The sequence below is a fragment of the Budorcas taxicolor genome, chromosome 1, assembly GCF_023091745.1.
Source record: "Budorcas taxicolor isolate Tak-1 chromosome 1, Takin1.1, whole genome shotgun sequence".
In the NCBI taxonomy this organism is placed as follows: domain Eukaryota; kingdom Metazoa; phylum Chordata; class Mammalia; order Artiodactyla; family Bovidae; genus Budorcas; species Budorcas taxicolor.
This window is the reverse complement of record NC_068910.1, coordinates 150829695-150844039: the sequence shown is the minus strand read 5'-3', so window position 1 is coordinate 150844039 and position 14345 is coordinate 150829695. Positions and strand designations below refer to the sequence as shown.

The 14345-nt window shown below is 36.0% G+C and overlaps 2 protein-coding genes across 2 annotated transcripts in view; one reads left to right on the top strand and one right to left on the bottom strand.

The window, feature by feature from the left end:
• Nucleotides 1-672: 672 nt before the first annotated feature.
• Nucleotides 673-9884, top strand: TTC14 (tetratricopeptide repeat domain 14). The gene is made up of 12 exons (XM_052645987.1): nucleotides 673-915; nucleotides 1373-1497; nucleotides 1597-1796; nucleotides 2711-2795; nucleotides 2896-3025; nucleotides 3359-3514; nucleotides 3938-4009; nucleotides 4420-4539; nucleotides 4644-4766; nucleotides 6874-6991; nucleotides 7893-8002; nucleotides 8798-9884. Exons 1-12 carry the CDS (start codon nucleotides 755-757, stop codon nucleotides 9714-9716), a joined length of 2319 nt encoding a protein of 772 aa, XP_052501947.1. The 5' UTR covers nucleotides 673-754; the 3' UTR covers nucleotides 9717-9884.
• Nucleotides 9885-13360: 3476 nt separating this feature from the next.
• CCDC39 (coiled-coil domain containing 39) overlaps nucleotides 13361-14345 on the bottom strand; it is a 54901-nt gene continuing 53916 nt past the window's right edge. Inside the window, exon 20 of the mRNA XM_052647016.1 lies at nucleotides 13361-13514. Coding sequence (XP_052502976.1) covers nucleotides 13361-13514 — 154 coding nt within the window. The remainder of the gene's footprint in view (nucleotides 13515-14345) is intronic.

Here is a 14345-nt window from a genome sequence, read left to right as displayed (position 1 = left end):
AATCCATGTCCAGAGAAGCCCGGAGGGCTACAGTCCCTTGGGTCGCAAAAAAAGTCCGACACGACTTAGCGACTAAAGAACAAAACAAAATATGCATATGTCTAGGCATTAAAGCCATTCTGGTTTTAACTCTAAAATCACTAACAGTGGACAGGGTACGGCTAGAAAACACAGCTCCAGTGTTTAATAAATGTTAATGTTCTTCCTTTCTTCTGCCCTACAGCCTAACAGGAAGTCTCTCAGAGCAGTCGTTTTAATGCGGTTATGCCTGAGGCATAGATACTTATCCAGCGATAACTCCAAGGTAAGAAACTTTGTAACAGTTCAGGGTTCTTTTCCCGACACTGGCACTTAGAAGCGCCTCGCTAAACACAAGGATGAATTATTATTTACCACAGATTAGAACTTGGGCCATTTCAATGTAATAACACCTCAGAAATTTTAAAACGAAAACTTGTTACACACTTCACTACCTCAGAGCCACAACCGGCCCTAAACTCCTGAAAATCTTGCCCCAATCCTCCCGGCTTCCGTAATCTCGCTCAATTTCGCGATACCAAAACTGCGCTCCGCAGCACCGCCGCTGGGGGCGGTTCCAGAACACTTCCGGGAGGCCACTCTGGAGGTGTCTGCGATGTGTGCTTCCGGCGGCTTCCAGGCCGCTTCCTCAGCCTCCACGACCACGGCCTGAAGTAGTGGGCACCGAACCGGGGGCTAGCAGCCCACTGGCCTTTGGTCACGACAGTCTCTAGCCATGGACCGAGACCTCTTGCGGCAGTCACTAAATTTCCACGGCCCGTCTTTGCTCTCCCTGCTCCGGAGCGAACAGCAGGACAACCCGCACTTCCGGAGCCTCCTGGGGTCGGTGGCCGACCCTGCCCGGGGCCCGCCGGGCCAGCAGCAGTTCCCGGGCAGGTAATGGGACGGCGGCGCCGCTGCGAGACGGGAGAGGGGACGCAGCTCCGGGCTTCATTACCGCAGTCCGGCTGCTGAGCCGAGGCTGTGAGCACGTGAGGACTGCGGCGCAGGTTTCGAGGGCAGGGTGCAGGAGGGTACCTTCTCCCTAATGTGGGCAATGCGGGATGTGGGTTGAACTTTTAAATCTAGTACTGCCACCAGAGGCGCGGATTCTTTAGCTAAAATCTTTGGGGCTTGTGTATATCTGGAACAGCGCGGCTGTGTTTTTTGTTTCCGCGCCCTCCATCTACAGACTGGCGTATGAGGGGATGCCTGGTTAAAACTTTTTCGGAGGATGTGTGGCCAGCAGCTTAGGATGGTCACGATTGAGCGTGAAAGCAGAGAGCAGAAGCTTGTACGTACTAAAAAGTTATGCAGAAAAACCAGTTTTCATAAATTTTGTTTTCTTTTTAAGAAAAGAGAGGAGAGTTGGCAACATTGAAATACAAAAATTCATTTCCAAAAAAGCGGATCTGCTTTTTGCACTTGCCTGGAAATCAGATGCACCTACAACTGCTGAAGTTAGTGAAGACAATGATGGTGTGTTTAGTCTTAAAATCGTTGCGTTTTGGTTTAACAGCACTTTGATGAAGCAGAACACAGAGCTGTTGTTAGTAATTTTGTTACTTATTTTTTCAGATTATTATGCAGTCATGCCACCGTTAGAGCAATTCATGGAGATACCTACTATGGACCGGAGAGAGCTGTTTTTTCGAGATATTGAACGTGGTGACATAGTGATTGGAAGAATTAGTTCCATTCGGGAATTCGGGTTTTTCATGGTGTTAATTTGTTTAGGCAGTGGCATTATGAGAGATATATCCCACTTAGAAATCACAGTAAGTTACTCACCTTTTAGTTATTTGATTGTTTTTGTTTTTGATAAAAATGTCATCTCAGTGCAAAAATTATATCTTTTCATCCAGCTGTAATTAAGTGTACTCTGCAGACCTAGTTTTGAGAATTAAATAAGTATTAATAGGAAAATTAAGTACTTTTTTACTTTTAAAAAAATTATTAGCCGTAATAGAATTTCAGTTTCTGCCACTGTTTCTAGTTTGGGGGATTTGGTCCTTTGGCTGGCAGAAGTGGGGTCCTGTTTTAAGTGCTCAGATATTAGTGGACCTGGTGAGATTCATTAGTAGCCTGGGTTATCTCTTCTAGCTGAAAAGTCTTTAATTATTTAGTACTCAGCATTAGATACTTGCATGTGGATAATTTAGAAATAAATTCCTTTCTGTATATTTCCAATAATTAAGTGATTTGTACATCATGATACTTGCCAAGGTGAATAGATCTAAATTTGAAATACACTATGTCGCTTTAATTTGAAAGGTTTGTTATTGTCTATTAAGACAGATAGGGAAGAAAACCAGAAGATACCGCAAACTCATTAACACACCGAAACCTAGAAGAATTCACGTTTCATTTTCTTGGAAGTCTCCTACTTTCTGGACACATTTTAATTTTATATTTAAGAAGCACAAAATATCTTTTTGTTTCATCATACATACTTATATTCCATTTCTAAAACTAATTGCAAGTTTCATGAGAGTTTAGCTTTGATCTGAACCAGAAAACTTTTTTTACTTATGTTTGGGCACAGAAATTTAAATTTAGACTCTAGGGTGCTAGTTGTTTTCTTAATGTTCCTTTCAAGTCTTAGCTGTTTATACTGAACTGCTAGAATAAAAGAAGACACTTCTCTCTGAAGAATAGAATGTCTAGTGTTTTACAGTGCTTCTTGTTGCAGGCTCTATGTCCACTAAGAGACGTGCCTTCAATCAGTAACCATGGGGATCCTTTATCATATTACCAAACTGGTGACATCATTCGAGGTGATCAGTTTCCTCATATTAGTAAAAAAAAGTAACTGTGGTTATGTTTATGTTAGTTTGCATTGCTTTGCTAATCAACTTAATTTTCTTATTTTTTAAGCTGGAATCAAGGATATTGACAGATACCATGAAAAGCTTGCAGTGTCTCTTTATAGCTCATCTCTTCCACCACACCTGTCTGGTATTAAGTTAGGTGTAATTAGTTCTGAAGAACTTCCTTTGTACTACAGGTAATTTTATCCACATTGTCTCAACAAGTTAATTGCAAAACAGTTTCTATGCTAAAAAATTGCAAATTTTGCCCAACTTCTAACAAGAAGGTAAAATTCTAATTTCTCTTATTTCAAAATATGCTAATTTTATTTTTATAACCCATAAATCGGTTCAAACTTGGCAAAAGGAACCAAATCACAGTTGCCACACTTTCATGTACAAAAATAGACTGAGTATTTAAATCCCATATAATAATGTTATTTCCATAATTAAAATGGGACATGCTATTTAATTGTCTTAATCATCTTAATCATCTTTATATTTTGTGATTTTTTTTTTTTTTTTTTAAGGAAAAGCGTTGAACTAAATAGCAATTCTTTGGAATCCTATGAGAATATCATGCAGAGTTCTTTGGGATTTGTTAATCCAGGAGTAGTTGAATTCCTTTTAGGAAAACTAGGAATAGATGAATCTAATCCACCATCTTTAATGAGAGGCCTTCAAAGGTATAGTAAATCAGTATTTGTTCTGTTAAGTGGTGAGGTCTGTGGTGCTGATGTGAGAAGCTGCATAACTGAAGAACATAATTGATTATCCTAAGCCTGGTGGCAGCAGTATGCCAAAGTTTGAATGAACTAGGTTATCCTTTCTCCTTCTGGAGTGGAGTCTTATCGGTGATTGATATGTGCCGTGTGACCAGGTAGATGCAGAAAAAATTTATAAGATGCAGAAAATTTACAAGAATTTCATGTATATGCTAACGGAAAATACTTCTTAATAATAATAGTCATTCCTGAGAGTTCAAAAATTTCGCATTATAAATGGGAATACAGATTTCTTGCTTGAGATTCAGTTTTTATCTGTCAGGTAAAGTGAGATGTAGTTACCCAAAAAAGTATTTACATTTTGACTTTTATTTTCTTTAATAGCAAAAATTTCTCTGAGGATGATTTTGCTTCTGCGTTAAGAAAGAAGCAGTCTGCATCATGGGCTTTAAAATGGTATGAAGATTTTGTCATTCAACAATTGCATTATTTAACCTAACAGGTTAAGTTAAGGCAAGCATGCTTATGTCATCTTTAAGACAAAATTTGTTTATAAATGAATTTAAATGATACCTTTTTGAGATTAGCTTTTTTATAGATATAAATGCTAGTGTGTTGTAAACTTCAAAGATTTACACTTTAGCCAATATTTTTTTAATTTTGTTAAAAAGGAATTAGTATATTGATATCTGGATTTCATAAATATTTGTTACAAAATTATCTAAAGACTGTTTCTTAGTTATACTGAGAATATTGAAGACTAATAACTAATAAATTTGGTTTGCTTTAAAATTTTATTTATGCTAACATTTTGTTTGGATATTCTGTGAAATACTTGTTATATATGCTTTAAAATATATTTTTAGTGTGAAGATTGGAGTGGATTATTTTAAGGTTGGACGCCATGTGGATGCTATGAATGAATACAATAAGGCTCTGGAAATAGACAAACAAAATGTGGAAGCTTTGGTAGCTCGTGGTGCATTGTAAGTGGATCATGGGTTTTGAGGAATATTTATAAGATAAATGTATATAAGATTTATGAATAGCTCACAAGATAAATTCCTCTAATTTTGTCTCATATCTATAGATATGCAACAAAAGGAAGTCTAAACAAAGCAATAGAAGATTTTGAACTTGCACTGGAAAACTGTCCAACTCACAGAAATGCAAGAAAATACCTCTGCCAGACACTTGTAGAAAGAGGAGGGCAGTAAGTGTCAGATGTGCTTAATAGTAGAGATCTAATATTTAATGGCCAACTACTATAAAATCTTGAACTTAAAGAAATAACATCTTTGACTTACTTCAGATACTCTTAGTTTCAGTTTTGATTGAAAATGTTTTTTAAATATAGTTCTTTTTACATTCTCTGGTCCTTTTATCCTTCCTTATTAGTTACTTTCTTCATGATTGGAGATATTTTAGTGTCTTGAGTTCACTGTTCTGAGTATGTATTATAATACATAGAAAGTTAATAGGTAAATCTTATCCTGGACACACACCAAAAGCTTTTGTTTAATAGAAATTTCTAACTCATTTCATCATTCTAGTAATTATAATGCCAAAAATATAAATTGAGAACTCTGTAGTTCATTGTACATAAGATTTCACTGTTGTAGTCAACTTATTGCTCTACTTTGTCTAAGAAAATCCATGAACTTAGATTAAATAAAGAGGAAAACATTAAGAACAAACCCTGTAACGTAACCTGTATTATACTGTCCTGAGATACTGGCATAGTACTTGGCATAATGACTAACAGACTAGTCTAACTTATAAAATATTTTGAAGAAATATAGTACTTTTAACATAAATAACTTGGTAACGTCCTGCTTTAATAATTAAGGGCCAGCATCTTCTTTGCTATCATTTTTTCTTAAATAGAATCATCCCCTTTCTGCCTCATGAATTTGCCAGATCATTACAGTTTGTATGATCATTTCAGAACTTCATATAAATGAAATTTTGCAATGTTTGTTTTTAACTGATAAGAACTTCTACTTGGACCCAAGTGATTGGAGCAGCTTTTTTCTTTCTTACATAGCTTACATAACTGTGCTTAGTCGTTCAGTTGTGTCTAACTCTTTGCGACCCAATGGATCGTAGCCTCCTAGGCTCCTCTGTCCATGGGGATTCTCCAGGCAAGAATACTGGTGTGGGTTGCCATGCCCTGCTCCAGGAGATCTTCCCAACCCAGGGATCAGACCCAGGTCTCCTGCATTGCTGGCAGATTCTTTACCGTCTGAGCCACCAGGGAAGCCCCTAGGTACATAGGTAGTGCCTCGTTAGATGTGGTTGTCTTACTATACACATACTTGTGATTTTTAGCTCTGTGAATGGCAATACCATCTATTGGGTCATCCAGTCGAGAAATCTTGATCATCTTTGGCTTATTCCTTCCTCCCCTCATCCTATCTGACACAGAAGTGATTGCATTGAAACTACTGGGTTTATTCATTTGTTTTACAGTGAATACCTTTTCTTGCTTTCTAAAAACTGAAAATATTGTGCAAAATCCTTTCACTGATCTGTGTCTAAACTTTCTAATTCTGATATTTCACAACATAGACTTGTGAGCATAAACTCTTCATAAACTACTAGGAGAAGCCAGCCTACATAATTCTGTGCTAAAGTTCAAGATCATAACTAAATTTCAGAGGTTGATAGTGTGTTTTCACAAATTATACTAAAATGCCACTGCTTGACCTACAGTATGGCTTTAGTTATCAGTAATGAATTCCTGTTTGTTTTTTATTTGTTTAATTGAGATTTAGTTGACACATAACTTTATGTTAGTTTCAGGTTATGTTCAACACAGGATTCAGTTTATGTATATATTGTGAAGAGTTAACCATTGTGTCTGGTTAACATTCATCATCACACAGTTATGTTTTTTTTTCTTGTGATGAGAACTTTTAAGATGTACTCTTTTTGCAACTTTCAAATATACAGTATGGTACTAACTCCAATCACCATGCTGTATATTACATCCTCAGGACTTTATTTTATACCTGGAAGTTTATAAAATGAATCATTTTCACCCATTTTACCTGCCCCCAACCCCATCTCCAGCAACCACCAGTCTCTGTATCTTTGAGTTCAGTTTCTCTGATTGGTTTTATGTAGTTTTATATTGTCTTTTACAACAACACTAACAGAAAAATAGCAGAAGCACAGTATTTAAGTATTGTTCAATTTAGAAAATAATTTGCTAAACATAGTTTTCCCTCATGAACTCACATAAGCTTCTGCCCTATATGCATATTTGAGAACTTCTAATTTTTACCAAAAAAGCTAAATTTTTCTTTCGAATTTAGGTTAGAAGAAGAAGAAAAGTTTTTAAATGCTGAAAGTTATTATAAGAAAGCTTTGGCTTTGGATGAAACTTTCAAAGATGCAGAGGATGCTTTGCAGAAGCTTCATGTATATATGCAGGTGATTCTTTATTTCCTCTTAGAAATGTAGTCATTTTTAAGATTAATGCCAAAACTTCTAGGGAAACTATTCTAGATCACTTAATTATGGCATTATGAAAAGTTTTTTAGATACAGCTTTTCTTAATTGGGTTTGACATTACTTCATAGCTTTGTTGAGAAAATTTCCTTTGCCTGTTTGGTATGAAGTTGTCCTTGTAGAATTGTCCTTGTAGTGAGCTTTCCTGATGGTTACAAAATTCCGTATTATTACTGTAATTGAGCTAATTATAAAAACCATTCTGAAAAATATTTTAAACTGTCTTTTCCTGTAATACTGATGATGATGTTTTCTCATGCATTTTCTTCTGAATTGGACCATTGCTGCTGTGTCTGACATCTGGTGCTGCTCATCCCCATCCTCAAACTGGAAAATGATTTCTTATGTAACCATGCATCCAACTGGGCTGTGCTATTTTTTAAATGGTTTGTATTTGAACATGGTGATTCCCCTCTCAACTCACCATATCGGGATTGCTTCCTTTGAATTTTATTTATAAAATTTGTGTCCTGTTTCAATTTTTAATGGTTTTTTAAATATATATATTTTTTCATGTATTTTATTTTTTCTTTTTCTTGCACTCTGGGTCATGGGTATCAATGCAATGGCTTCCCTTTTTTTCCCATGGAATACCAACTGCAATATGGTCCTCAATACTGTTCTGGCTGTTTAATGATTAATGCCAAACACCTGTGATTAATTTTTATATGTTAAAAATACTTTTTTAATGCTGGATATATGGTGATTTGGGTATACCACATTTGGTTTCTGGTTGGGGGGTGGGTTGGTCTTTTGAAAACTGGATTTTATATATTCTGCTATTTTTAACGTGTGGTTTTTTCCGATATCTGGGTTCTAAAAGAAATCTTTGGAATTAAGAGAAAAACAAGCTGAAAAGGAAGAAAAGCAGAAAACAAAGAAAATAGAAACAAGTGCAGAAAAGTTGCGTAAGCTCTTAAAAGAGGAGAAAAGGTAAACTATAATATTCAGTATTTTTAAACTTAAAGCAAGTACACAGTTCAACCAAAGTGCCATTTGGGAGGTAAAGTAAGTAAAAAATTTAAGTATTTCAAGTCATAATCAATGATTCTTAGCAAGTATGTGTACCATAAATTTTTCTGTAAAAGAGATAGAGCAAAGTAGAATGGATGGCTAGAGTTCTGCCAAAAAAAAAACAATTAAAATGTTATTTTAATTATCTGTGTTTTAGGGAGAAATGTTTCAAAATTAGAGCAGTTGTTCTCAACTGGGTGTGGTTTCCCATGGGACATTTTTGGTTTTCATAACTGGTAGGTGCTACTGGTATATAGTGGATAGAGATCAGAGATGCTGCTAAACTTAAACAATGATATAGAATTTCCCCACTGCCACCCTACCCTCCAAGCAAAGTTATTTGGCCAAAAATGCTTATAGTCCTGAGGTGGTAAAACCATGAACTAGACATAGCCAAATGTAAAACTTCAGTTCTCCTTTATGTATTCAGATGCTCTTAAATTTTTAAGGTAATTTTAGAAATGTCACCGTGTATTAGAAAAATGATGGATTTGCTTACAGTGACAATTGTGACACAAGTATTTTTTCCCAAAAGTCATGACTAATGGTAAAATTGGATATTGTAGTAAAAACTAAACTTATACTATAATTCTTATATAAGCTGCAAACTTTTATGAAATCTTTAAATAGAGAATAAAATAGAACTAAAATCTTTATGGGTAATTAAACATTTTTATACTCAGCATATCTGATGAGTTAACTACATTTTTTTAGGCTAAAGAAAAAAAGAAGAAAATCAACTTCTTCTTCTTCGAGTGTTTCTTCTGCTGATGAATCAGTTTCTTCTTCATCCTCCTCTTCATCTTCTGGTCACAGAAGGCATAAGAAACATAAGAGGAACCGCTCAGAGTCTTCTCGAAGTTCTAAAAGGCATTCAGCTAAGGCATCCTCAAATCAGATAGATCAGAATAAGAAAGATGAGTGCTTCCCAGTTCCAGCTAATACGTCAGCATCTTTTCTTAACCAAAAACAAGAAGTGGAAAAACTATTGGAAAAGCAGGATAGGTTACCATATCAAAAGAAACAGGTAAAAGAAAAAGATAAATGTTCTTTCTCATCATCTTCTGTTGAAATTCCGGATGATTTTGGAGGTAGGTCTGAAGATCCAAGAGATTTTTATGATAGCTATAAAACTCAGGCAGGTAGTAGCAGAACAGAAAAGCCATATAAATCAGAAAGACATTTTTCCAGTAGAAGAGATTCCTCAGATTCTTTTTATAGGAATTCAGAGGATAAGGTAAAAATGTATGGTTATAGAAGATTTGAAAAAGATACAGAAGGAAGAAAAGAGCACTATAGAAAGTGGGAACCAGGTTCCACGAGACATGCTACTTCACCAGCAAGCTCAGACTACTCTTGGAAGTCAGGAGAAAAATATAAGAAATCCACTTACTCTGGATCACATGATCTAAGTAGACATGAGCAAAGATATCAATTAAATAAAAATCAAGGAGAATATGAAAGAGAGGGTAATTACGAGGAGGATATTAAAACAGAGATTCAGGGAGAGGGACTCAATAGCAAAGACCATTCAGAAGGTGGAGTTAAAAAAAATTTACCTCAAAATTTACTCAATATATTTAATCAGATAGCTGCCTTTGAGAAAGAAAAAGGAAATAAGCCAAAAAACTAATATGCCAAGGGTATCCTCAACATTACACTAAAGACTTTTAATAAAATATTTGGATCTTTTAGTAATACAGTCCAGTGCAGAAATCTCTGCTCCCGTGGTTATTTTATTTGTAGACATTATGGAAATCAATTGCTTTTTATAGCGGTTCTCAAAGTATATTTGTTTCAGTTATAGGTCCTCTTTTCATAGCTGATTTTTTTACTGTGTGTATGTTATGTACAGTTATTTCTTATTCTGATGATTTAAACTTCTTCACCTAAAGATAACTCTCAAAGTATTGTTTCTTCATTGTACTATGGTATGTTAGAATTCCTCAGGTTCACCTTATCCTGCTGTTTGACAAAATATTAAATTTGTGCATTGAACACTTGGATCATTTTTATGAAAAATTATTTCATTCTGTTAAAAGTTCTTGACTTTCTAAAGATTATTTGAATGTTAAATACCATTTTATAATCATTATTTGTTTAAAGGTGAATTTTCTTGCATAACATTTTTAAATGGTAGACAGATACGTGTCTTGTCTAATTGACCTCTAAAGCCTGATTTAATTAAAATGATTTATGTTCCAGATGTTTAAAAGTACTCTAGGAATAAAGCCATGAAAGTTGAATAGGGGCCCATTTTGCTCATCTCTCTTTTTTTCTTCCTTGCTAGCAGTGTAGCCATAAGAAATTTCTTTAAATACTGACAAGACCATACATTCCAGGCAAGAATAGATCAGAGTAGGAAAGAGTCCTGGCAAAAGCAGCAGTGGCAAGTGAAGCACACTATAAATCTGGTCTGCCACTAAGGGAAGGGAAGTTAGGAAACTGTCCTAGTATTGCAAATGTCCAGTTGAGTGTGTTTTCTGATAGCCTCGAGCTGGCTTCCATTTCTGCTTTTCTTCCTAGAGTCTGAATAAATGATTCAGCTGACAGAAGCTAGACTTACTCAGAATTAATTTCAGCAACTAGAGCTGAAGAAGGAAGGAACTTGGATCATAATGATTCTTCCCAAATTATTAAAAACAATATAGATGAGAATAGAGATAGTATACATAGGAGTCATAGGTGTTTAGAATCTCATAGGCTTTAGAATCTTTCCAATTCATGATGACACTGGATGGGTGGGTTGAAGGGTAGCGAGTATCCCCATCTACAAATATCTAAGTGACAAGAGAATGCTGGGGAAGAAGACACTTAGTCCTTGTTCTGTCTCAGTTCTTGCCAGCAATAAAATACCAAAACTTAATATAACTTAGTTCAGTTCAGTTGCTCAGTCATGTCCGACTCTTTGTGACCCCATGAATCACAGCACGCCAGGCCTCCCTGTCCATCACCAACTCCTGGAGTTCGCTCAAACTCATGTCTGTCGAGTCGGTGATGCCATCCAGCCATCTCATCCTCTGTCGTCCCCTTCTGCCCCCAATCCCTCCCAGCATCAGAGTCTTCTCCTGTGAGTCAACTCTTGGCATCAGGTGGCCAAAGTATTGGAGTTTCAGCTTTAGCGTCAGTCCTTCCAATGAACACCCAGGACTGGTCTCCTTTAGGATGGACTGGTTGGATCTCCTTGCAGTCCAAGGAACTCTCAAGAGTCTTCTCCAACACCACACTTCAAAAGCATCAATTCTTGGGCGCTCAGCTTTCTTCACAGTCCAACTCTCACATCCATACATGACCACTGGAAAAACCAACCATAGCCTTGACTAGATGGACCTTTGTTGGCAAAGTAACGTCTCTGCTTTTTAATATGCTATCTAGATTGGTCATAACTTTACTTCCAAGGAGTAAGCGTCTTTTAATTTCATGGCTGCAGTCACCATCTGCAGTGATTTTGGAGCCCAAAAAAACAAAGTCTGACACTGTTTCCCCATCTATTTCCCATGAAGTGGTGATGGACCAGATGCCATGATCTTCGTTTTCTGAATGTTGAGCTTTAAGCCAACTTTTTCACTCTCCTTTCACTTTCATCAAGAGGCTTTTTAGTTCCTCTTCACTTTCTGCCATAAGGGTGGTGTCATCTGCATATCTGAGGTTATTGATATTTCTCCCGGCAATCTTGATTCCAGCTTGTGCTTCTTCCAGTCCAGCGTTTCTCATGATGTACTCTAACTTAACCATTCCACAAATACTGTGCTAGGCTTTGGTTGGTGGCTCAATGATAGGTAGAAGCTACTGTGCAATTCCAGGGCTTCCCTGATAGCTCAGTTAGTGAAGAATCCACCTGCAATGCAGGAGACTCCAGTTCAATTCCTGGGTAGGAAAGATCCGCTGGAAAAGGGATAGGCTACCCACTATGCTGCTATTGGCCTGGAGAATTCCATGGACTATATAGTCCATGGGGTCACAAAGAGTCAGACATCACTGAGCGACTTTACAGTTTTACTATGCAATTCCAGTGTGTTGGGCCCTGTGCCTTTATATAAATTATCTGATTTCAATAAACAACATAGATAACTTTTACTGTCTCCATATTATAAATGAGAAAAAAAGCATAGAGAAGTAACTTTCCCAAGGTCACAGTACTAGTCCCTGCCTGCTTGGAATATACTTCAACTTCCAGGTAATTTGCAAAGTAAAATAGGGCAAAGAATGAGAATTTTGGTGAACATTCAAAGTGATGGTAAGATTAATCAGTTTTTATATTTCACAAATCTCACTGGAATAATGTTTTACAAAAACAAAAAAAAAAATCAGCTTTTTAGCCATCTTATTCATTGGACTTGGTTGTGCCTTTTGCTGCCTATTACAAGAAATGACAATACACCAGTGATCCAGAGAAACAGGTTTACTACCATTACTGCCTTTCAGAAGGAATTGCAAGTGACAGTTGTAAACAATGACAGTTTTTGTAAGAAATACTTTTTCCCAAGATTTGAAGGAGACAGTACTCATTTAAGTATATATATTCTGATACATTTACTTGAAAACCAGTTTTATAACATAGTTATACTTCACCCTCTATTCCCAAGTTCAGAGTGTTGGGCACATGTAATGATAAAGGACTGACAGAAATAACTAATTCTTAATCTGGTAGTCTATCTTTACTGGAAATTTACAGAATTCCTATTGCTAATCTAATTATGCCTGGCTTTCTTTAAACTGTTCATTAAATCAAGGAAATACTGAAAACATTCTTGGTTGTATCTTGAGAGCAGAATCTTCACTATGTTTGACTTCTTTCAAGATCAGAGTGGCCTCCTAGAAATTTAAGTTCCACTGTTGATACATAGTGGTTCTCTTTCCTTTCAGCTGTTTTCTGGTGGAGGGAGGGGGGAGGTAATGCTAAAAGAAGAAACTAACAGATTTCTTCTCCTAAAGTCTGAGAAATATGTTTCTTGTTAATAAAACCTACTTTCAGGATCATCTAGGCTAAAAGAAAATTTTAATAGTGTTATAAACTATATAGTACAATAAATCTTTAGAGACTTCTTCCGAAAAGATTCTGTTACATTAGAAGTGAGAAGTTTCATGGCTAGCATGAAGTGTTTACATTTTTCACTGGATAAAACTTTTCTCTGGTCATTTTGTATTTCTAACACTTATCTCATTAGGGCTCTATATCAGTATAAGGCACCCAGAAATATAGGGTGTGATATACTATTTTAAAATTAGGAGACTTTTGGTTTTGTGTTTACAACTTGTTAAGAGAGATTTAAAATTTTATTTGTTGGTCTTTCTGCTTTTACCGGTACTGGAGGCACTGCTAGCACTAGTTGGTCTGGAAGTGCTGCCAGTTAGCGGAGAGGCTGGGAAGTTCAGCTCTAATACTTTGATCGAAGTCTGAGAAGCAGAAGTGCTTGTACTCTTAGATGACCTAGAATAAAACCAGAATTACTGTAATTCAGAATTTTTTATTTTAGTAGAGACCCCCTCATTAATCGCAAAGATGCCATAATCTCACAAGTACTTAAAGAGATCAAAAAGGATAATCCTGTTAAGAGTGCTAATAATGAATTTTAAAAGATGACCATTAATAGTATCAGGAAATTAAGAAAAAATGATAAAGTTTCAAATCAGTAGAAAAATAGTTCTGCAAATATATTTCTATTTAAAAAATGTTTCAACTATAACTAATTTAGAATCATTAGGTATTAAGTTTGCCAAAATCATTCAACAAAAGGTAGGAAAAGAGGCAAGAAAATTTGAGTGCTGGCAAGAGTGATTAAAATGATAGATTATACAATTTGAGCCAAAAAGAAAAAAATGAGGGATCTATTGACAGGATAAAGTGGTGGGGTCATTTGAAAAGCATAACTATCCATACAATTCTGAATGCTAAGTTTTTAAAGTATGCTTTTATGAAAATACTAGGGTGGAATGGGTGAATTTAACTCAGATGACCATTATATCTATTACTGTGGGCAGGAATCCCTTAGAGGAAATGGAGTAGCCATCATAGGCAACGTGAGTCTGAAATGCAGTACATGGATGCAGTCTCAAAAATGACAGAATGATCTCTGTTCATTTCCAAGGCAAACCATTCAATATCACAGTAACCCAAATCTATGCCCTAACCAGTAATGCTAAAGAAGCTGTAGTTGAGTTCTATGAAGACCTACAAGACCTTTTAGAACTAACAGCCAAAAAAGATGTCCTTTTCATTATAGGGGACTGGAATGCAAAAGTAGGAAGTCAAGAAACACCT

Coding starts and splice junctions, on each gene's coding strand:
- TTC14 (XM_052645987.1), top strand. CDS start 755: ATGGACCGAGACCTCTTGCGGCAGTCACTAAATTTCCACGGCCCGTCT. Junction 916..1,372: donor CAGCAGCAGTTCCCGGGCAG/GTAATGGGACGG, acceptor TTTCTTTTTAAG/AAAAGAGAGGAGAGTTGGCA. Junction 6,992..7,892: donor AGCTTCATGTATATATGCAG/GTGATTCTTTAT, acceptor GGGTTCTAAAAG/AAATCTTTGGAATTAAGAGA.